Source organism: Mangifera indica, chromosome 14 (assembly GCF_011075055.1).
Source record: "Mangifera indica cultivar Alphonso chromosome 14, CATAS_Mindica_2.1, whole genome shotgun sequence".
In the NCBI taxonomy this organism is placed as follows: domain Eukaryota; kingdom Viridiplantae; phylum Streptophyta; class Magnoliopsida; order Sapindales; family Anacardiaceae; genus Mangifera; species Mangifera indica.
The window spans coordinates 13981100-14007401 of NC_058150.1; the positions used below are offsets into that span (position 1 = coordinate 13981100).

General features: G+C 31.8%; 1 protein-coding gene and 1 pseudogene across 1 annotated transcript; both read left to right on the forward strand.

The window, feature by feature from the left end:
- The first annotated feature begins 541 nt into the window (after window positions 1–541).
- LOC123195685 lies at window positions 542–17044 on the forward strand (annotated as a pseudogene).
- Window positions 17045–21224: 4180 nt separating this feature from the next.
- On the forward strand, window positions 21225–23531 carry LOC123196921 (mogroside IE synthase-like). Its single transcript, XM_044611068.1, has 2 exons — window positions 21225–22023; window positions 22640–23531. Exons 1-2 carry the CDS (start codon window positions 21331–21333, stop codon window positions 23366–23368), a joined length of 1422 nt encoding a protein of 473 aa, XP_044467003.1. The 5' UTR covers window positions 21225–21330; the 3' UTR covers window positions 23369–23531.
- The last annotated feature ends 2771 nt before the right edge of the window (window positions 23532–26302 follow it).

Sequence of the window (26302 nt, forward strand, 5' to 3'; positions counted from 1 at the left end):
GACTTCTCAGGTGCCACGTGGTTGTACCTCATGAACTCAAAGGCCCAAACACATTCTTTTTTCCTGAAATTTGTATCCATGGTCCAAACTTAATTCCACACAAAAATCTAGCGAATTCAAATAGACAATACAAAAGATTTTTTTAAGCATACCACCACTACCTACCTTACCTTTCAAGGAATTCTACATGAAAGTTCTTGCCTTACATACCGCAATAGAATGGTATTGTGGAATGAAAGTATAGACATCTATTGGAAGTAGCTCGTGCCCTCAAACACCAATCTAAAATACCACTTAAGTTCTGAGGAGATTGTGTGGTCATGGTAGCCTATCTAATCAATAGAATGCCAACCAAGGTTTAGGTGACAAAACACCTTATGAACTTCTCTTTGGAAAAAAACCAAACATCAGGAACTTAAGAGTATTTGGGTGTCTCTGTTACTCCACCAAACTTCAGCAAGTAGACAAATTTGACACCTGAGTAACTCGTTGTGTATTCATAGGATATCCTCAACTACAAAAGGGATATCGCTTGTATGATATGGCTACAAACAAATTCTTCATTAGTAGAGATGTCACATTTCATAAAGATGTTTTTCCTTTTGCTGATGAGATTAAAGACACAGTATCCACTGGTTCACCACCAATAACTCACATTGATTCCTTAAACAAGAGTATGATGTAATTCTATTGTCTCACAACACTGGCAGTATATCAATAGGATTTGACTCTACTTAAGGTGTTGATTCACCTTCACCTATTCTAGATCCAACTTTATCGTCCATGGATGTTCTAGCTACTTTTGATGATCCTACACAGGTTCTTTTGAGACGTTCATCATGAACCAAAAAACCTCCCATTTAGAGCACTGACTATATTTGCGTTGTTTCATCTGAACCATATGTTATTTCTCAATATATCAATTATGACAGGTTATCTCAAGGGCACAGAGCCTGCATCAGTCACATCTTTGAACATCATGAACCTAACTTATATTCAGAAGCAGTTCAATTATCTCATTAGTTTCAAGCAATGGTAAAAGAACTAAAAGCTCTATACTTCAACAAAACTAGGATTTAGTACCATAACTATCTCATAGGAAACCCATAGGTTGCAAATAGGTCTTCAAAATAAAACATTAGGCTGATGGTTCCATTGAACGTTATAAAGCTCGATTGGTTGCAAAAGGGTTTACTCAGTAGGAAGGACTTGATTACCAAGAGACATTTTCACTTGTCATTAAACATATTACTATTCACACACTCCTTGCTATTATAGCTTCTCATGACTGGTCTTTTCATTAGATGGATGTTCACAATGCTTTCCTTCATGGGGACTTAGATGAAGAAATATATATAGAAGTTCCATCAAGAGTCCACTGACAGAGGGAAAATCTTGTATATCGACTGCAAAAGTCTTTGTATGGCCTGAAATAAGCATCTCAACAATGGAACACCAAGATTACAGAGGCATTGATCAAGCTAGGTTTCAAACAGTCAAGACATGTTTATGCCTTATTCATTAGAAGACAAGGAAATTCATTCATATGCCTTATGGTTTATGTGGATGATATCCTTATAACTAGGAATGACATCATCGCCATAAAGAAGCTGAAAACTCACCTCTATAAATCATTCAGGATAAAAGATTTAGGATCTCTAAAATATTTTTTGGGAATTAAAATTGCCCGATCTGTAAATGGAATCGTCCTCAGCTAAAGGAAGTATGCCTTGGAATTAATAGCAGACACTGGATTATCTGCTTGTAAAACAAGTATCATCCCAGTAGAATAAAATATCAAACTTACTAGTCAAGAGTATGATCATAACAGTAAAATAGCAGAAGACCCACCATTACAGAATCATCTCGAATATCAATTACTAGTGGGACGACTGATCTATCTCACAATAACCAGACCAGACATTAGTTATATAGTTCATATTCTTAGTCAATTTATGCATGCACCAAAGCAGTCTCATATGGATGCAGCTTTAAAGGTAATTAAATACCTGAAAGGATGTCCAGGTCTAGGGTTATTGTTCCCTTGAGATAAGAAGCTGAAAGTAATAGCTTAATGTGACTCAAACTGGGGTACATGTCCCATGACAAAGAAATCACTAACAAGTTTCTGTGTAAAACTTGGGGATTCACTTATCTCATGGAAAACGAAGAAACAATCCATTGTCTCTCTCCTTTTAGCTGAAGCTGAATATCGGACAATGGCAAAATCTACTTGTGAAATAATATAGATTTGTTATCTATTAGAGGATCTGGGTGTGACAATTTCAAAACCGGTTGGACTTTATTATGGCAATAAAGCAGCAAAAGATATCTCTACCAATCCAGTCTTTCATGAAAGAACTAAACATATAGAGATCGACTGTCACTTTGTGAGAGACAAGATATAGGAAGGATTAATAAAACCTTACCATATTTGAACCACAGAACAATTAGCTGATATATTCACCAAACCCTTGGGATCAAGACAACATTTTTACCTTTTACACAAGCTTGGAGTTTATGACATCTACAAAAGACAAGCTTGAGGGGGAGTATTGGAAATCATATCATATCACATCCCTGAAAATCCTATATTATTCCTGGAAATCATATCCCAGATTATTAGAAATCACATCTGCGAAAATCATATTTCACATTGATTAGCAAATTATTCTCTTGCATTCAAAGCACAACCTTATTTGTACAATTTATATTATGTTACCAAAGATATATTAGAGATTACAGTGTATAAGTCATTGCATGTAAAGATTGTACATACAAGTAATAGAAAACAATAATTCTTTCTTTACACTTTTTTCTTGAGCTTCTCTGGTTCGCTGTATTGAACCAACTTTGCTCTCTCAGATTTTGGCACTTAGTTCTGAGTTTCCTCCTAAGCTTCTAATTTATAACTTGCTTGCATCGTGGGCTCTTGACCTCGCAAGAAGACTTGGCATCGATGGAGTGCCGTTTTTCACTCAACCTTGGTGTGTTAATGTCGTTTATTATCATTTTTGTAAAGGGACGTTCAAAGTTCCTTTAGAACAGACTCCGTTGAAGTTGCCATCGATGCCACCGTTAAGGGTCAATGATCTCCCGTCGTTTCTTGAAGGATATGGGTCTTTCCCAAGTTTGAGAGACTTGCTCGTTGATCAGTTTTCCAATATTGAAGAAGCAAAGTGGATTTTGTGTAACTCTTTCGATAGGCTCGAAGATAAGGTAAATTTAATTTATTTATGTGTTGTTATTACTACTATTAATTATTATTTTTTGGGGGAAATGACTATTTCCCATTTGGTTATTTGTCCCCATGATCTTCCCTATCCTTGAACTTTAATGACATTTTTTACAACATTTGTAAGGTTCTATCAGTAAAATTTAATTTGTAGGAAGATATATTAAAAAGGCATAAATACCTTTTATTATTTTAAATGTTTAGTAAAGCAAATTAACATTTTGTCACAAAACTTTATTAAATATATATATTACCACCGTTTTTATTAATTTATAATTAATAATTATAACAAAAAAATTTAAATATTGATATAGTCGTTGCAGGTGCATGTTGTCGACAATGATTAGAATTACATTGAAATCATGTAATTTAATCATAATTGAATTGGGAGGATGCGACTGGGTCCAAATCTCATAATTGTTGCTGGCAAATTTCACCATTAGCTTCTGTTTTAATTTTTTAAATTTATTTTTTAGGGTTTTAATTTAAAGAAGTAAGTGATATTAATATTATTATATTTTGGAAACAGATGAAGATATAATTTGACCAAATTTTAATCGAAGGTGGGAAAGTCTAATTAGGGCGTAAAAACCATTGGAATATAATTGTTCTCGCTAGTTTCTGTCATATTTAAGCAATTGACATTTGGGAGTTGGCTCGTTATTATGAGATGGCATTATTTTTTAAGATTGAAGTAGATACTGTGCATATGGTTTTAATGACTTTAATTACATAAGCAGTGATGTTAAGAAGTTTGTTTCCTATGATTTGTTTGGTAGGCTTTTGAAAAATATTGGACAACGATGACTTATCGTCGCAACTTATCTTTTACTTGATGGGAAATAGTTGTTCTAGCTAGTTTCCGTCAAATTTAAGCAACTGACATTTGAGATGATACATAATCCGAAAATTTCTTTATATCTAGATGAAAAGAAAAAAAAAAAAATTAATGCAAGCAGAAAGGAAAGTTGGCTGAAACTGCCTTAAGAATCAAATTATTTAATATTTTGGATTAGATAATGGGTTAAGTGTTACTGTATAAATATAAGGGAAAACCTCGTTACAATGGCTTGATGTGTGAGAGAGAACTTATTAGATTGTCTCACATAAGTTGGAAATGAAGTTAAGTGTTAATATATAAGTATAAAGAAAAGTCTTAACCTTTAAACCAATTTTTGAGGTGCAAGAGAGTCAATAACTCTTAACAAATTCTTATCCTTTTGAAAGAAAAAGATATCATGAAATTGAATTTGGTTTTTCTGTTAAACCAATTTAATCTCATCCTGGTATGTGGAAGTTGGACTATCATTGTGAATAGAAGACTAAAAATGCATTCAAAATTATAAAATTGTAATTTCAAACATCAACTAAAGGGAAATTAATATTGTTCGATTATCTCATATTAGTATGGAAAGAGATTAGGTGTTAATATATAAGCGTAAAGAAAAGTCTTACTTTTTTAACTAGTTTTTGGGATAAGAGAATCCCAATAGCATCTAACAATAGTATCAGAGTTTGGTTGCAACAACTCCACCCAAGAGTTCACGGAAATGACCGATTGAAGTGAAAGTCCAACCAATAGCCTATTTCCGAATAATTGGTTGAAAGGTTGTTGGGTTGTCTCACATCAATTGAGAAATGAGTTATGGGTTAGTGTAAGGGAAAGTCTCACTTTTTGAGCTAGTTTTTTGGTTGGGAGAGATGACACCTAGCAAATTTAAACTAACTTGATTAAGCTTTGTGGTAGGTTATGAAATCTCTTACTTTTTTTTTTTTCCATTTCTATGTCAATTTTCTTATCAATGATAATTCATGCACTAACAGTGCATATAAACACAGATACAAGCATTAACTTATCCTCATATGAATATGTGATTTCGAATTAGAGATAAAATAAAAATCAATCTTATGATAACATTTCATCGTTTATAGGAGTGATTGTATGTATTGTTAATGTATGTAGTATTTCTCTTTTTTAATATTAAAAAAGAAAATTGGCTTTTGAATATATATGTAACAATTTTGATATATTTTCATTACAAAATTAAGCAAACTTGGCATTTTAAAAAAAAAAATACACATGTTTTATAGACAATTTATGTACATAAGTGATATGTCATCATATGATTAGATAATTTTGAATTAAAAATAAAATAATTCTCAATAATATAATAACACATTATCTGTGATTCAAATTGTATAACAAAAATGTGTACATATAGTATTATTATTATTTTTAAATCATTTGCTTGCTAATATAATTTGGAGATTTTCTTGAGTATAATTAGTTTATAAATTTTCTATTATGCAGCTAGTGAAATGGGTGGCAAGTAAATACCCAATCTTCACAACAGGTCCAACCATTCCATCCATGTACTTGGACAAGAGATTGGAGAACGATAAAGACTATGGCATGAGCTTCTTCAATCAAAACACTGACACTTGCATGACATGGCTAGACTCCGAGGAGACTGGCTCCGTAGTCTATGTTTCATTTGGAAGTATAGCAGCCTTAGAAAAAGAGCAAATGGAGGAACTAGCATGGGGGATTAAGAGGAGCAACTACAACTTCTTGTGGGTGGTGAGGGAAAAAGAATCCGAAAAGCTTCCTGAAAATTTCTCCAATGAAACTTCTCACAAGGGTTTGGTTGTGAGTTGGTGTCCTCAACTTGAAGTTCTAGCTCACAAGTCAGTGGGGTGTTTCATGACACATTTCGGTTGGAACTCGACGCTATCGAATGGATGTGCTATATGGTCTCCATCTGGTAGGAATAATAATTAATTATGTGGAAGCATTTATTTCAAATACTTGCCATCCATTCGATTGTAGAACCAATGTGATATACCAAGGAATAAATCAAATGGATGGCAAGTATATCAAGATTCTATCGGATCAGAAGAACAAACCAAGGAATATGTTTGAGTGAATTAGGAGCGTAGAACCAATAAAACAAATTATCAAAGCACATTCGATTTATTCTAGTTCACTCAAAATAAGGTAACATTCAATAAAGTCAATATTATTTCAATATCTCTTCTTCTCAAGTTACAATGAGAACTAAAAGGTTTTTATAAAGACAAATTATTTTAAAAATTACTGGATTTAAATTAATAATAAATTGGAGTAAATTGGTATGTAGATTAATTATTGTATTTTATTGAAAGTAATAAAAAAAATAGTAAGATATTATTTACGTAAATTTTTTTAATATGTTAAACTAGATTTATCAAGTATGGGTAAAATTGCTACAAAATTAAGATCATTTTAATAACTTTTCTATTATATTTTATAGTTATCGAGTTTGAATATAATGCAAGATCTAGATTATTTATCACCCAAGAATCGTACAAGAATAGTATAATAACATCAATGCACAAATCAACACAACAATATACTTGGTTCGAGTCCAAAGGTTTGAACCCTACATCCAAGATAGAGAAATCTTCTAGCAAAATCCACTATGAATCAAATAAGTATACTTACAAAACTTGACTTGCTTCGACTCAACCAAACAGACCACAAATGCACTCGAAACTGAGAATCACAGCAAGCACAATGCTAACTCAACGATGAGAAAGCCAAATTAGTAGAAAAACAAGTGGATTTCTCTTAGGATTGAAACCTTAACACAGAGAATATAAAGAGCCAGAGAGAAAATCAAGGCTAAAAGCTTCCTGCGTTTTTCCTTTTTCCAGAAGCAAAAAAAGACATGCCTTTTTTCTCTCTTTTTTTAATAAAACCAACTAATGGTTTATACCCATTAGATAAAAAACTTAGTCAGACAATAACTAAACTGCCCTTGGTTATTATCTATAGCTCAAACTTTGTCCAAGCTTATTCTCCTAATTACAAGATTGCCATTATAGTTTTTAAGTCACAACTTTACAAAACTCCACCTTGAGTAAAAACTAACATAGCTAAGGGCTCCACTACAGACATCACAACACACTTATACTGGACAAATTTTTAGTAAACCTAAAGCATCTCTAAACTTACTTAATGGCACAGGTTTAGTTAAGATGTCAGTTGGATTGACATCAATTAAGATTTTGTTTACACTAACTTGACTAACAACCAATACATCTTTAATGAAATGTAGTCTTATATTAATGTGTTTAGTCTTCTCATGAAATACATAATTTCTAGACAGATGGATAACACTTTGTAAATCACTAAAGATTTCTATAACACCAACATTCAATCCCAACTCAGAAATAATTCCCTTCAACCACAGTGCTTTTTTCAACAGCTTTAGTCAATGTTATGTATTCAACCTCAAATATTGAAAATGCCATAATGTGTTGCAAATTATACTTCCAGCTCACAACATTCCCACCAACATACCCAGTAAGGGCTCTCATTTTATCAAGGTTAGCTACAAAATTTGAATCCCAAAATCTTTTCAAAGAAAACAGGTTAGTAGCGTCGGCAGTATAATACAAGCCATAATTAGATGTACCCTTCAAATTTCTTAATCAAATTTCTTTACATGGATTACTCATAAACTTGCTAATAAGACTAATTGTATATGCTATATCAAGTCTAGTACCTATCATTGCATACATTAGGCTCTTTATCACATTAGAATATGGTATATTCTTCATGAAATCAGATTCATTAGAAGATAATAATCTAGTAGATTTTAATTTAAAATGAGCATTCATAGGAACATTCACACACTTTGCATTGATCATATGATATAACTCAAGTATTTTTCTAATATAAGCAGATTCAGATAAAGTTAAACACGGTTTCAATCTATTCCTATTTATCTTCATACCTAGTATTCTCTTTGCAAGACCAAAGTCCTTCATTTCAAATTCAAAATTCAATATACATTTCAAATTAAGTAAAACATTCATATCTTTAGAAGCTATAAGAATGTCATCCACATAAATCAGTAGGTATACAAAACTGTCATTATCAATTTTCTTAAAATAAACACAGTAATCATAACTATATCTAGAAAATCCAATTAATAAAACAAAATCATCAAATCATTTGTACCATTGTCTAGGAGACTGTTTAAGACCATACAAAGATTTATGAAGTAAACAAACCTTATCCTTATTACCAAGTTTTACAAACCTTTTAGGTTGTTCTATGTATATTTGTTCTTCAATTTTTCCATGCAAAATGGCAGTAGTAACATCCATTTGTTCTAATTCTAAATCAAAAAGAATAATAGCAAACAACATTAGTATAATAAAAGTATGTTTTACAATAGTAGAGAATACCTCATTATAATCAATGTCTTCTCTTTGTGAGAAGCCTTTTGTAACAACTCTTGCATTAAATCTTACTTGCTCAACATCAGTTATACCAAGTTTTCTTTTGAAAACCCATTTGCATCTAATTACCTTTTGACTTATAGGCCTATCAATAATGACCATGTGTGATTTTTCTGTAGAGAAGTCATCTCACTCTTTATGGCTTTCATCCAATCATCCCTGTATTGACTTTTACACACTTACTTGAAGTAGGTTCATCCATTTCTATTACATCACCAATTTGTAATGCATAGGAAATAAGATCTGTATGTGCACACCTAGAAGATAATCTAATTTTCCTTCTAACCCTATCTCTAGCAAGCTGATAATTGGACAAATTGGGACTACTATTAGATCAAAGACTTTTTTCTTGACTCTATAATGGTGGTTGTTGATTCAAGTTTAAGATTTTGTACTTTGAAACATGAATTGAATCCAAACCTAATTTAAGTCCACCATTGGACTCTTGAGACTAACTTTAAATACTAAACTATGATGTCTCCACCTCAGTTTGAACCTGTCATGACTGATTACTAGCAAACAAGTCTTTATAAAACTTTAATTCATTAAAGACTACATCTCTACTTATCACACATTTCTTCTCATCAATCAACCACAATTTATATCTTTTTGTGCCTATAAGATAACCTTAAAAAACAGTATTTTATGAATCTACCATTATATACCTAACTTTATTCACAATAATTCTATTCATTCTTTCAGCTAACCTATTTTGTTGAGGTGTTTTAGTGCATGTCCTATGCCTAAGAATTCTTGCTTTCTTACAAAAATCTGAAAAACGTTTATTACAAAATTCCAACCCATTATCAGTTTTTAAAACTTTTATTTTTTTGTTAGTTTGATTTTCAACATGTGTTTTCCAATCTTTAAAACAATCAAAGGCTTAATCTTTATGTTTTAAAAAATACACCCATACCCTCCTAGAGTAATCATCAATAAAAATTATAAAATAATGAGAATTAAACAGTAAATTAGGGATCTGTGGAGATCCCCACAAATCAGAGTGTATATAGTCTAAAACATTTTTAGTTCTTTTAGTAGTATAGGCAAATCTAAGTCTATATGACCTACCCATGACACAATTTTTACAGAAATCTAAATTACCAATTTTGTCAAGATTAATCAATTTTTGTTTATAAAATCTATGCAATCCAACATCACTTATGTGTCTAAGTCTTTTATGACACAAAATAGTTTCATCATATTTAAGAGCAAAATTCATAGAATCTGACATAATAGAACCCTCTAAGATATACAACCCCTACTTCAATTTCCCTTTCATATTCACTAAAGACCTTCTTATTACTTTAAGAACACCATTTTCATATTTAAAAGCATATCCATTTGAATCTAATAGACCTGAAGTGATTAAATTTCTCCTTAGTTTAGGCACCGATGTCACATTTTCAAGAATTTTAATAGAACTATCATGCATTTTAAACTTGATGCTACCAATAGTAATAACACCACATGAGTCATCATTTCCTATTAATACTTTACCTTCATTCAAGTATTTAATATCAGTTAGCCAATCTTCTCTAGATGTCATGTGAAAAGTGAAGCTTGAATCCATAACCCATTCCTCACTAAACATTCTCTTAGTTAGCATAAGAACCTCAACGCTCTCATACCCTTCTAGGAAGTTTGCTATGTCTTGGTTTTTAGAATTGTTATTAGTACTACTATACATTTTCCTTTTTCTTTGGGCAATTCTTCTTAAAATGACCTCTTTGTGACACTATCAACAAGTTTTCTTACTCTTAGATTTGGATATAGAGGATTTCTTATTTTTCTTATTATTCCTCTTTTCATTCCTACCTCTAACCTAAAGCCCTTCATTGATTGTCTTTCTTTCAAATTTAATTTCTAAATCTTTTGATTTTAAGACACCCAATACATCATCTAAAGATAGAAACTCCTTACTATATTTTATTGCAACTTTAACATCTTTAAAAAAATCAAGTAAAGAGTTCAAGATGATTATTGCTTGGTTTTCATCAGATATCTTCTCTATTATATTAGCCAAACTAATGACAATTTTATTGAATTCATCAAGATTTTCATCAAGAGATCTAGTAGAATCCATTTTAAAATCAAACAATTATTCCTTCAAGTAGATTTTATTAGTTAAGGACTTAGTTATATACAATGACTCTAATTTCAACCAAATTTTTGCAACAGTATTTTCATTATCAACTTGTCTTAAGATATTATCAGATAAATGCAAGATAAAAAGACTATAGATAGTTTCTAAGATTTCAAATTTCACATCAGGATCCATATTTTCAAAGAGGGCAGATTCACTACCAAATGCCTTTGCACATTTTTTGTGAACAAGAACAACATGCATTTTCTTTTTTCACATATTAAAATCACGTTTCCCATCAAATCTTTCAACATCTATTTTTGTTTGAGCCATTGTTATTCTTTAGGTGTTTTCTAACCCAATTCTTTACAAGCCATAATAATAGAAAGAGAACAGAGCAAAATAGCTATTATTTCTTTTAGCCACAATGACAATATATCAAACAAATGAACACCACAGTCACAATAGGCAAACAAAAAACAAATAGCAAGCGAAATATCTATTAACTCTTTCCAACAATAGTAATAGAATATAGTAATCAACAAGATAAATCCAATATTTAATCAAGAAACACTCCATACAAATTATCTTAAACAAGAATAGCAATATTCGACTCAAGAGGGCTCTGATACCATTTGTTAATATTTTATAGTTACCAAGTTCGAATATAATGCAAGATCCAGATTATTTATCACCCAAGAATCACACAAAAAAGTATAATAACATCAATGCACAAATCAACACAACAATAGTTCGGGTCTAAAGTTAAAAACCTACATCCTAAGCAAAGGAATCTTCTAACAAAATCCATTATGAATCAAAAGAGTACATTTACAGAACCTAACTCGCTTCAACTCAACCAAATAGACCATAAATGCACTCGAAATAGAGAAGTACAACAAGCACAATGCTGACTCAATGACGAGAAGAGCAAATCGGTAGAAAAACAAGTGGATTTCTCTTAGGATTGAAAAACTTAACATAGAGAATATAAAGAGCCATAGAGAAAATCAAGACTAAAAGCTTCTTGTGTTTTTCCATTTTCTAGAAGTAAAAAAACGCATGCCTTTTTTACTCTCTTTTCTTAATAAAACCAGCAATGGTTTATACCCATTAGATAAAAGACTTAGCCAAACAATGACTAAACTACCTCTAGTTATTATCTACAACCCAAACTTTGCCCCAACTTATTCTCCTAATTACAAGACTGTCATTATAGTTTTTAAGTCACAACTTTACTTTTCAATACTAAGAAGAATGGGATAATCAAATTTCTCCTTATAATACATTTCATATCAACTTGATAATAAATACCTAATATACCAAATAACGCAATATCAATAATAAAATATAAATTATTAAAAGAAACCCCACTTTGATTTTATTCCTAAAATGACTCGGGATAGTTTAAACTTAACTCACTAAGGAGTTGGGGGACGTTACCCTATATACCTTGCCTACTCATCAGGAAGCAAGGACCCTCCAACCATTGACCAGATACTAAGACCTTGTATACATCAACCTAGTTCTTTATAGAAAAAATGGTTGCCAATCCCAATACTCTAGACATTCTAGATATCAAGTAATTCATATCCTTGTTTATGAACTATCCGTCACATTCTTTATGTTACTCAGAGAAATAATTTAGTTAACTAATAATCAATCATTCTAACCACTAAATCATTCAAAGACAACGGAACACTAAACGTCGACAGCTTTATTCATCGTTACAAGATCTCCGTTGCCAAAAGCCTGGAAAGTTCAAAGAGAAACAACTTAGTTCTGAGTTTCCTCCTAAGCTTCTCATTTATGACTTGCTTGCACCGTGGCTCTTGACATCGTTAGAAGATTTGGCATTGATGGAACACCATTTTTCACTCAACCTTATTGTGTTGATGTGGTTTATTATCATTTTTGTAAAGGGGCGTTCAACGTTTCTTTAGAAGAGTCTATGCTGAAATTGCCATTGATGCCACCGTAAAGGATCAATGATCTACGGTCGTTACTTGAAGGATATGGGTCTTTTCCAAGTTTGAGAGACTTGGTCATTGATCAGTTTTCCAATATTGAAAGAAGCAAAATGGTTTTTGTGTAACTCTTTCGATAAGCTTGAGGATGAGGTAAATTTAATTAATTTAATATGTTCATGTATGTGTGTGCCATATACACACACACTATTAATTTAATATGTTCATGTATGACTATTTCCCTTTATTATTATTATTATTATTTCTTACCTTCTGTTAGGTTGTGCTAGTAAAATTTGTTAATTTTTAAGATAGACGCAATAAAAAGATAAAAATACCTTTTATTGAAGAGTAATAATATGTGTATACATTTTTAAGTACACAATTAAGTATATAGATCATGTATCATTATGTGATTAAATGTTAATTTATCTTTAGTTTTAAATTATTTAGTCACATAATAACATATCATTAATGTATCCAATTGTGTACTCAAAAGTATATATACGTAATTTTATTATTTATTGAATTCAGTGTTTACTAAAAATGAATAACATTTTGTTCACAAAACTTGATTATATATGTTTTTACCCATTGTTTATATTAATTTAATGATTATAAAAAACAAATTTAAAAAATTAATATAGTCATCAATGGTGGTAGTTGACGACAGTTAGAATCACATTGAAATAGTATGATTTAATCAGAATCGTATTTGAATACTGTGATTCAATTATAATCACACAGCCATTGTTGGCAAGGTTTACCACTGACAACATGTTTTAATTTTTCTATTTATTTTTTGGGGTTTTAATTTTTCTAATTGAAGATTTAAGTGATAAATATTTAAGTAGGTAAAAAAAAAAATAATTTATTTGTAATTCAGAGGTATAAGTGATATTAATCCTATAACATTTATATATTTTATAAACTTATGAAAATACTCTTTGACCGAATTTTATTAGAAAGTGTAAAAGTGTTATTAGGGCAAAATAGTTGTTCTCTGAGATGGCATAATTTTTAAGCAACTAGCATTTGGGATTTGGTTGGATTCTCTGAGATGGCATAATTTTTAAGATTGAAAGTAGATATTGTGCATATGGTTTTGATGTTTTGAATGTTGGGCTCTTCCTTACTTTATTTACATAAGCAGTGATGTCAAGAAGCTTGTTTCTTATGAGTTGTTTGGCACCCTATAGGCAGACACTGGACACTAACGACTTGTCGCAACTTCTCTTTTACTTGTCAATTCTTGATGATCACACATAATCTGGCAAATTCTTTATATCTAGGTGAAAATAAAAAAATAAAAAGAAAGTTGAATGAGAGTGTCTTGAGACTCCAACGGGTTAATTTTTAGATTCATTTATTAGGCTTAAGTGTTAGTATATAAGCACAAGATTAACCTCACCGCTGATAGTTTGATGTGAGAACACATCAATTGGGAAAAGAGTTAAAATGTTAGTATATAAATGTCAAAAAAAGTTTCAATCTTTTGAAATAGTATTTGAGGTGAAAGAGAATCAATAGCGTCTATTAACAATTTCTTAGTCTTTTGAAAGATAAAGATGATCGTGAAAATACCACTAACATTAAAAAAAAAAAAAAACCTAACATTTTTTTTTAAATTCTCAGCCCTAATTTTATGTTTTCCTCTCCTGGGATCTATACAAGAGAGTCAATAGTTCCTACTAACAATTTCTTATTCTTTTGAAAGATAAAAGATGATCATGAAAATGCCACTACCATTAGAAAAAAAACCCAACATTTTTTTCTTAATTCTCAGCTTTAATTTTGTGTTTTCATCTCCTATGGTCTATACAAAGATTCACTTTGATTTGATGTCTGAAATTCAAGTTGATTAATTTGTTTGTTTTTCTTAATTGACTGATACATTAGTTATTGTACAAAAATTTTTGATTATTTATTATATTATATTATGTTTAATAGTTAATTAAATATTTTATATTTGAATTGTTATATTGATTTTCAATAGGAGATTTGTGAAAAATACTAAAATTATTATGATATTGCTGTATTTTTATAAACGTATTATTGACAATATGTCGTATTAAACTTGTATATACACATTTCGTACTTTTCTCATATGCAAATTTTAAAGACGTCTTTTTACAAACGTATTTTTCATTATTCGCTATATTATACCCATATAATTGGCGTACCATTTTTTTTCCATTCTCGTATTTACTAATTAGGTGTGGAAGTTGGACTATCATTGTGAATAGAAGACTAAAGATGTATTCAAAATTATTATTTCAAACATAAACTAATGGGAAATTAATATCGTCAGGTTTTCCCATATTGGTTAGGAACAAGACTAGGTGTTAGTGTATGAATGTAAGGAAAAGTCTTACCTTTTTAACTAGCTTGTGGGGTAAAAGAGTCCCAATAGCAAATGACAAAAGTATTAGAGTCCAGTTGCAACAACTCCACCCAAGAGTTCATAAAAATAATTAATTAAAGTGAAAGTCCAACCAATAGCCTATCACTCTTCTGAATGATTGGTTGAAAAGTTGTTGGGTTGTCTCATATCAATTGAGAAATGAGCTAGAGATTAGTGTGAGTGAAAGTTTTATCCCTTGAGCCAACTTATGGGATGAGAGAGATAACACCTAACAAATTTAAACTAACTTGATTAAGCTTCGTCGTAGGTTCTAAAATCTCTTACCTTTTTTTTTTTTTTTCCATTTCTAAGTCAATTTTCTTATTGATGATATTAGATTCACTAACATATAAACACAAATACGAATGTTGACATGTTATTATATAACTGAATAATTCTGAATTAAAAATAAAGTAACTCTCAATCTTATAATAACACATAATCATTTATACAAGTATTTGTATATATTGTTAATGCATGTAGTATTACTCCTTTTTTTTTATATTGAAATAGAAAATTGACTATTTTATGTAACAATTTTGATGTATTTTCATTAAAAAAGTATGTAAACTTGGCAATTTTTTGTTATTTGCAAGCTAATATAATTAATTTGGAGATTTTTCTAACCCATTACTTTATAAATTTTCTATTATGCAGCTAGTGAAAAAGGTAGCAAGTAAATACCCAATGTTCACAACAGGACCAACCATTCCACCCATGTGCTTAGACAAGAGATTGAAGAATGATAAAGACTATGACATGAGCTTCTTCAATCAAAACATTAATACTTGCATGACATGGCTAGACTTGAAGGAGACTAGCTCTATGGTTTATATATCATTTGGAAGCATAGAAACCTTAGAGAAAGAGCAAATGGAGGAACTAACATGGGACTTAAGAGGAGGAATTGCAACTTCTTGTGGATGGTGAGAAACAAAGAATCTAGAAAGCTTCCTAAAAATTTCTCTGATGAAACTTCTAAGAAGGGTTTGGTTGTGAGTTAGTGTCCTCAACTTGAAGTTCTAGTTCACAAGTCAGTGGGGTGTTTCATGACACATTACATATGGACCTTGATGCTCAATGCCTTGAGTTTGGGGCGCCAATGGTGGCAATTAGGGATGACAATTTGGAGTTGATTTTAGGGGCCTTAACCTTCCCCGACCCTAACGAGGAGAGGATTCTCCAATAAAAACGGGAAAAAGGGCAGGGATAGAGATGAAAAAAATCTCCATAATCGGGAGCGGGGATACATATGTCCCCACCCCGCCCCTCCCTGCCCTGCCCTGCCCCTCCCCTCCCTTCCCCTAAATCTAATATATTAATATAATAATTTCTAGTATATTTTAATTAGTTTAATATTTTTAATTACAAATTCGTTAATATTTTCTATGTAAGTTGCTTTTAAAACTGATTATTGTAGGTTAGTTTTTAAAATGTTGTTTTATATCAACACGAAGAATTAATGATGATATCAACATGAAGAACTACTAATGAAGAGATTGATTATTGCATATTGTTAAATTTTGTGAAAACTTTGTATTTGAACTAAAATAATAATGAATATTTTGTAGCTCTTATAGCAAGTGATATTTTGGAAATGTATGATTTATTTTATTTATTGAAATATAGGAAGGAATTAAAATTTATATTATGGGTATAGGGAGGGGATTTTCCCCGCGGGGATGGGGAGAGGATTTTCCTTCATGGGGAGGGGATGGGGATTCTTTGTTATCCCCGTAATGGGGACGGGGATTGATATCCCCTCCTCGCCTCTCCCCATTGTCATCCCTAGTGGCAATGCCACCATTTTCAAATTAAACAACTAATGTTAAGTTTATTGAAGATGTGTGGGAGGAGGGGGTTAGAGTAAAAGTCAATAAGAAATAAATTGTGACAAGAGAGGAAATTGAGGTGTAAAGGAAGTCATGGAAGGAGAGAAAGCGAAGGAGTTGATAAAGAATTTTGAGAAATGGAAGAAATTGGCCAAAAAGGTCATGGATGAAAGTGGAAACTTTGATAAGAATATTGAAGAATTTATTGCAAAAGTTGTATGCAATTGATTATTAAGTATTAGTGATGTTATGTATACACACTTTTAAATACATAATTGAGTATACAAATAATGTGTTATCATGTGATTGATTAAGTGTAATTTTATCCTTAATTTAAAATCATACGTATCATTTGTATACCCAAGTGTAATATTAAAACAATGTAAATGTAGTTTTATTGTACAAGTATTTAATTACTTATTATAGCATATATACAAAGAGTCAGTTGTTTTATATATATAGAAAATAGGGTTGACAAAGTTTCAGATTTTGTGGCCTAATTATCTTAATTTTGTTGTATTAAGGTTCATTATTTAGTCTAGTTCCTTTATGATATGTTTTGTTGCTCTTTGAGTTCATTTTTTTGTTGTGATTCATTAGGATTGATGGGTTGCTTTATAACCTTGTAAACTCTGAAATTCCTAGTGTAGTGATTGTAGGTTCAATCACTGTATCTTGAAATTTATCTAGCTGACCAAGTTGGCAAGGTTTCCCAATTATCAAAAAAAAAAAACTTCCCTTTTTTAATATTATTTCTCTCTTATGATTACTGATAGTAAACAACCTTTTATAGGAATATACCCTTACAAGGAATATAGTCCAAAGAGGCGTGCATTACTTAATCTATTAATTGAAAACGGTGGAATTTAAATGCATGATATTGAATGCTTAATTAAATGCGTGCAAAAAAGATGCAATAGAAAAATAATTGAAATATTTCAATTTATTAAATTTCATAAAGCAAATGTGTCTAAAAACTTAATCCATATAATTGTTGTGCATAACATCCATAAAATTATAATTGAAATGACAAAATACATAAATAGAAGATAATATAAAAAAAGACAATTTTGTTCCTCATTCTCATACAACAGTTTGGTTAGACTATTGGCTCCCCTTCATGTCTTACTACTCACCTCTACCTGTAAAACCATAAAAAAGGAATGCGTGAATGAAAAATACTCAATAAATAGGTGACTTCTCGACACCCTGTATATATCATAAAACTAAAGCTAATGCTTCACTAAAAAATCTAGATGTGGCACCCTTGTGCTCTAAACATAGGCTATTAACAAAGACTGTTAAGGTCCAAACTAATCTCGACATATCTAATGCCCTAATAGAAACAACTAACACTTTGCATGTCTACTAACTATTGTGTCTTACATATATATTATATGGCTTACTGGGTTGACGAATTATGATACCCTAGTCATATGGGGAATCTAGTTGCAATCCCTCATTTACCATATATGTTTAACTATAAGACTGTTGTCTAAAAACCATCCTCGGATAACCATAACCACGGGTACATACATAAGCCATTCTGCTAACCACATGATGAACTAAATAAAAGGTCACAGTCTCTTACCATGCACACCTAAACTAAACTGAGTAATATGATTAATTTGGTGCCAAGTGCATGATGTATCTCATAGATATCTATCTCTTATAAAACCCCATTACTGTCACATATCTCTTGATTTCCCTTAACTTTCTTTATTTTTTACTCAGATTTGACTTAATTGGGGTTTTTGTTGTCGTCCACATAGTCGAACACTATTCTATGGCTAACTAACTTTTGTTTCCTTGTTAAAATCTTCCTATTCTCTTCATTTCCTCCTTTCTTTTCTGGCATATAACATAGGGATAAAACAGTCTTTTTCATTTCTTAGTACCTACATGGGTGTGTATAGGAGATACATTCCTATGTTCCTCTACTTATATACACACAAACATGTTGCGTTGGTTACACCTTTATGTGCTTACTAACACCCATACATTGGTGTGTTAAATTCCTAACACGACGTCCACTGTTAAAGAAGACATACACGGGCGTGTGTGTCCCATACCATAAGATTGCATATGTTTCCTTTTAGAACGAATGCGTTACAAGCTATATTTTCTTTTCCATGCAAAGGATACATATATGTGTATGATACTATACAAGATGTTGTATCAAGATCTAGAGATTGCAACTTACTGCTTTCTACTCTTTTCCAGCCTAATTCTAATGATCCATTCACATAAAAAGGTTCTTTAACAAGTCTTTATGCATCCTAATGTTCATTTCATAACCAAAAACTTATATATATTCACTTATAATAACAAATCATGGCATTTAACATCAAGTTCATCAACATATTTCCATTCAGTCACTATATTCACATATGTAAATGATCAAATATTCATATATTCAATAGATAAATCTCATTATAATTAAGCTAATATTCATTATAGTAGGTTCAACATCTCAACTGCAATCACTCAAACATCATGTAGCACAATTCCTCAAGAAATTCAATTGAAAAGTCACTACACTTGTCATCTGACAATTAAGCTAATCTTTATGTGACTATGGCTTTTCTGACGGACGACAACTCTTTCTCGATATCCAAAAACTCTTCTTTTTCTCCTCTTTATTCTGGTGTGTGACCTAAGTGGGCAAAATAATGCATTATACAACTAAGGTAATTTCTGATTTTACCATGATTCTGATTTTAATTTTAAACTCAAACTATGTTGATGATTTATGGTTGTATATAATATACATAGGCATGCACCTTACTAAAAACTCATTATTCAACTCAAATTAATGTAAGGGAAAAGACCAAAATGCCTTTAGACTTTCTTGTGGGTGTTATAGGATAGATTCAAACCAAACTCGAATAGAGGCTAATAACATCATAAAGGTGAATAACAATGTCAAAGAGGTGAACAGTAACATGAGAAAGATGAATCACTGGCAAACCCTCAAAGTCTAGTTTGAGTTCAACTTATTAACCCAAATGTGATTTCAAGCCTAATGACTTAGCTTGAATCCACCCCTCGTCTTGGTTGATTTAAAAAAAAAAATTAAAAAATAACAATGATACAATCATGTATTAATTTAATGCGATTCAAGAAAATGAGTATATCTTTATGAATTATAAATCACTAATAGATAATTAACACAAGCTTATTGCTTGTGTTAACCTTTTGAACCTTTATATCACTCCACCTTGAAACACTAAAACCTTGGTACCACTCTTAGTTTATATACTAAATCAAAGAGAGAAATCTCTAATTTTTTTTCTTTATTCTCCCTTCACTTTCCATTACTCTATTAGTTTGATACTCTTTTAACACTTGACATAGGGCAATGTTGTACACACTCAATTTTGAATACCAATTAGATACGCAGAGGATATAACACTCAATTATATGATGATATACCATCTAGATACTTAATTAAATATTCAAAATTAGGTGCTTGTAAATTTATGGCTTGACATATTATCTTCTACCATTCTATTAGACCTTATTTATAGTATTTATACCTATAGACTAATTGTGTGAGGGGACAAGTATGATAAATAGAGGTAATTGAGTTTTTAGATTATTGATTCGATCAAACAACTTGACTTCTCAATAGGCCCCATAATCATACTTTACTTTCAAAGTAGGTCTTCGTTTTACTATCAAAGGAGGTCTTTTCGTAGAGTGTGTGGAATCTTATACAACCACACAGTACAGAAAAAGTACGTGTGATTTATCTTGGTTTAAGTAAAATATAATTATATATAATAAAATCAATATTATTATAATATCATTCACTTCTCTCATTATAATAAATATATTTATTAATAAATTGTTATATAACTCATACAAGAGAATATTATGTTTACGTAATAAGATTCTTAATTTGGAAAAAATATTAGATTTCCTATTCCTAAGATAAATACAACCATAATTCTTATTGTTAAGACAAAATCAACGATATTCTTATTTTTAAGGGAAATCTTAAAGTCAATATTAAGATTAGAAGATGATCCCAATCCATCAAAGTACAATGAATTTACCCGAACCAAGACTTCTGTCATCTGAAAAGGCTAAGAAGACAAAATGCATGTGCCTGTGAAAAATTTTGAAGTTGCTTGTCCGTTAGCTAGCTGCCAGTCAAATGGCATTACCCCTCCTTTGATTTGTATGTTATTTTAAAGATATATTGTTTTGGGTAATATTATATATATAAATAAATTATACAAATTTATTGTGTTAATATATAATTAAATTATTTTGAAATTAAAAAAAATAAACAATCCTATCATCAAATCATAAGTTATAATCTTAATTTATGTAGATAAGTTTGTATAATTTATTTACACTTATAATAGGATTACTAGTTATAGAGCAACAGTCTGCATATCGACCTATGGATATACAAACTTTTGCATATAAATCTCATCAAAATATATGTTCTTCCCTGGCACTTCAATGTGTATTATAGACTGAGGGAGATAGAGAAAGGAAAAATGGAGGCCAAGCAAAGAGAGGATAGAATACAAAAGGATCATGATCAGCCTCGCATCTTATGTTTTAGCTTTCATGTACAAGGTCACTTGAACCCAATTCTTCAATTCTGCAAGCGCTTGGCCTCTAAAGGCCTCAAGGTCACCCTAGTCACCACCACTTCATCTACCACAACCACTCCCAATTTCATCCAAACACAAGCCACTTCCTCCATTAACGTCACCATCATTTCTGATGGGATCGAAGAAGGCAAAAAAAGATCAGCAGCAACATCATATCCTGATGATTATTATGAATGTTACGATATTTTTGCTCCACAAAGCCTATCTGAGTTCATCCAGAAACAACTTACTTCTGACCATCCACCGAACTTCCTCGTTTATGACTCAGTTACCCCATGGTGTTTCGATGTAGCTAAAAGATTTGGTATAGATTCTGCTCCATTTTTCACTCAATCTTGGGCTGTTAATTCGATTTACTATAATTTATGTCAAGGGAGATTCAAAATTCCTCTGGAAGAAACTGCAGTAGTGTCGATTCCTTCGATGCCACCACTAAAGCTCAATGATCTACCATCATTCCTTGATGGAACTGACTCCTACCCTACTCTGTTGAAGTGGGTTTTGAGTCGATTTTCTAATATTGAACAACCCAAGTGGCTCTTTTGTAACACTTTTGATAAGCTTGAAGACGAGGTAATTTTAATTTGACACGGTGATCTGTATAATCATTGCTAGCTTTATAATTAAACTCATAGCATTTTTATTTATTGCTCATATTTGCATATTTCTTGTCAAATTGGCATTCCACCTAAAAACTACTTGTTTGTGAGGGTTCAAAATTATATTAGTCCAAAAGACCACGGTTGGGTTCATGTCCAGACATGGGCTGGCTTAACCTCTGCTAAAATCTATGATGGTTAGTTGAAACTTGTTCAAGTTGGATAGAGATTTTTTAGAGTGATTATTGACAATATAAACAGTATAATAAGGAGATGAATAGTATCACTAGTGAGATATATAGTATCACCTTAGGGGATTCATATCGAGCTACCAAGCTATAATTCCAGCTCGAATTGAGACAAACACATAGCTGGTTGGGTTCGGATCTAACTTTACAAAAGACTCTCATATAAAATTTAGATATTTTTTCCTTTTCCTTTTGTCTCATTGAAAAGGGAGATTTGAACTCTCAAACTTTTGGCTCTCAAATTAATACCATGTTAATTAAGTTGCCATCTCAAAGATATTTATCTTGTACATTTTTCTAGGATGCTAGCTATTTAAAAGATGTTTTGCTGAATTCTATCAGGTAGTGAAATGGATGGCAAGCAAATTCCCAGTCAAGAATATTGGGCCAACCATTCCATCAATGTACTTAGACAAGAGACTACAGAATGACAAAGATTATGGCCTCAGCCTCTTCAAACAAAGCACCGACACTTGCATGACATGGCTTGACTCCAAGGAGACTGGCTCTGTAGTCTATGTATCATTTGGAAGCTTGGCATCCTTAGAACAAGAGCAAGCGGAGGAAGTGGCATGGGGGCTTAAGAGGAGCAACTGCAACTTCTTGTGGGTGGTGAGGGAAACAGAAACCTCAAAGCTTCCTAAAAATTTCTCTGATGAAACTTCTGAGAAGGGATTGATTGTGAGTTGGTGTCCTCAACTTGAAGTTCTGACTCACAAGTCAGTGGGGTGTTTCATGACACATTGCGGATGGAACTCGACGCTTGAGGCCCTGTGCCTGGGAGTGCCAATGGTGGCGATGCCACAATGGTCGGATCAACCAACTAATTCTAAGATTGTTGAAGATGTGTGGCAGGTAGGGGTTAGAGTAAGAGTTAATGAGAAAGGAATTGTGACAAGAGAGGAGATTGAGGCGTGTATCAGGGAAGTCATGGAAGGAGAGAAATCGGAGGATTTGAGAAGGAATTCTGAGAAGTGGAAGGAATTGGCCAAAGAGGCGGTGGATGAAGGGGGAAGCTCGGATAGGAATATTGACGAATTTGTTGCAAAAATCATGTGCAGCAGCTTGTGATGATTATTCTACATCGTAATATAAGTTGTTAATTGTCTATTGAAGCATATAGATCATGTTCATGATCTTAAATGAACTTGTAATAATAAATTCTTTTGCTGGCTTCTCTTCGGTCAGCTTAAGAATATACCTGAAATAAAGGCTTCCACATAATTAATTATTATTCCTATTAGCTAGATGGAGACCATATGGCAAAGAGTGTGTTAAGATTCTAAGAAAACAATAAAACAAACAATTAAATCATGTACAATCTATTCAAGTTCATTCACCCAAAATATGGTTATGTTTATCATAGTATATATTATTTTAAAATCTCATTATCACTAGTTGTAATAAAAATACATTTAATTCAAATAATCTTTTAGTATTATTAAAAATTAAATTATTACTTTAAAAATTAATACGGACAAATTAATAATGTGTTTAGTAATCTGGTAAATTATTTTTTCTTGTTGGTATCTTGGTTGGGATCGAATGTTTGACTTTCAAAGTTGTTAAATGAGGTTTGGATTTTTAAGGCATTGTCTATATCTTGTTTCGATTTTCAACAGGCATTTTCTTGTGATGGAGTATTTCAAAGGCAGCTGTTGACATCTGCAAAATTAGGGCTTAAACCAAACTCCCAGTTTGACTACTATCACACTAACGTTTTTGAGGGCGTATCTTATGGCAGAGTTTGCCGAAACTATTGCAAGCAAGAATTAACGCTTTGCAGCATGGTTTTAACAATCAAACAAAGCTGGCCTCTTTAAGAAAAAATCGAGAGTCAATTCAATTCAAGAATAAAAAATTGTTTCAAACCCGTTAGAGGCTTTGAATTGGGTTGAATCGCAATCAAACCTATTCACGGTTCAATTGATAATTTACCCTAATCAAACAAACCCCTATGTTGAAATAGGCTAAAAAAAATTTCCTTTTTTTATTTTGGAGAAAGACTGGGACTCAAACCACGATGCAACATGTCTATGTTTGTTTGGTTTTTATAAAAATATCTTAACTTCTTTGCAACTCGTACCATACAATTAAATAGTTTTAATATGTTATTATTTATATACATAATTTTATTAATAAAAAAATATAATGAGTCATTAAACCAAATTTATTTTGATATAATTAAAATTTGGATTATATATAATGATTAAATAATCAAAATCATTTTTAATATTTATTTAAATAATTTATCAATTTAATCATCGATAGACTTAGAATCAACCTCATCATTGGATCAACAACTAAAAGATAATTAACATTGCCCTACCAATCTATAGTAGTTGTATCTAATTTCCTGTTTCATTGTTACTTAACATTCTTCCTAATTAATATTATAATCCACTAAGAATAGTAGTGAAATTATTAGAGACAAATCCACACATATATATTAATAATAACATTTCCAGCCATTTAGTTGTGGAATTTGTGCTTTTATAAATCACTGACACGAATTAAGAGTTGAACCAATGGGGAATGAGTCGATTTAAAGTTTCATCGCTTAACTCAAAATCGATGTATTTGTTCATCTAAAAACACTGTTGATAATATTGTTCTCCTATTAACAATTTTTTAAAAATATTATGTACTAATTTAAATAAGTTCGAGTTTAAATTAGTTATCATAGATTCAATTCAAGTTTGAATTGATCCTAAACTCAACTTTGCTTAAATCGAATCTAACTCTACCATGAAGGACAATAACCACTACTTCTTTTGTTTATCACCCTATTTTTCTCTTCAGCAATATTGTTCCTCTTATTAACACTCTTTGCTATACACGAACTTAAATGAAACTTGAGTCGGATCTTATGACAATCCAAGTGAAATCGTGTAACATCCCTGGTCCAATAACCTGACCCACTGTCAAGATATTGCCTACTTTGGACACACAGTCCATCATGGTTTTGCTATTGGGCTTTGCAACCAAAACGCGTCTTAACAGTTTAAGGAGCTCATAAGCTATTTAACCACTCAAATTCTCCCACCACTAACCGATGTGGGATACATAGACAGAGTACAGACAAACCCAACATCTCTCTCGTGTTTTGTCGATGTGGGATTCCCCTAAGGGTATCACATACACCTCCCTTTACGGGACTCAACGTCATCGCTGAGGTTTGCCCCACCATCATTCAAGAGAACACGCGAAGCCGCTCTGATACCATTTGTAACATCCCTAGTCCAATAACCCGGCCCACTGTCAAGATATTGTCCACTTTGGACACACAGTCCATCATGGGTTTGCTTCTGGGCTTTGCAAACCTATGATGGACTGTGTGTCCAAAGTAGATAATATCTTGACAGTGGGTCAGGTTATTGGACTAGGGATGTTACAAATGGTATCAGAGCAGCTCCGCGTGTCCTCTTGAACGATGGTAGGGCAAACCTCAGCGAGGACATTGAGTCCTGTAAGGGGGGATGTATGTGATACCCTTCGGCGAATCTCACATCGACAAAGCACGAGAGAGATGTTGGGTCTATCTATGTATCCTACATTGATTAGTGGTGGGAGAATTTGATTGGTTAAATAGTCTGTGAGCTTCTTAACTGTTAAGACGTGTTTTTGGTTGCAAAGCTCAATAACAAAACCATGATGGACTGTGTGTCCAAAGTGGACAATATCTTGACAGTGGGTCGGGTTATTGGACCAGGGATGTTACAAATCGCCTCCAATTGAACTCACTGCTATCACCGAAGGCAACAACCACCTTTCTACATGCATTTACGTTGGGATATATTATTATTATTATTATTATTATTATTATTTTAAAACTTGTAGGTAAAGCATTGTGTGCCTAAATTTGTGTTGTGGACCAAGCAAGAAGAAAAAGATATCAAAGAGGAAGCCAAATAGAGATTTCAGAGCAAAGAGTGAAGAATAATGAAGCTCATATTTTGTGTTACAGTTTTGTTGTTCAAGGTCACTTGAACCCAATTCTTCAAT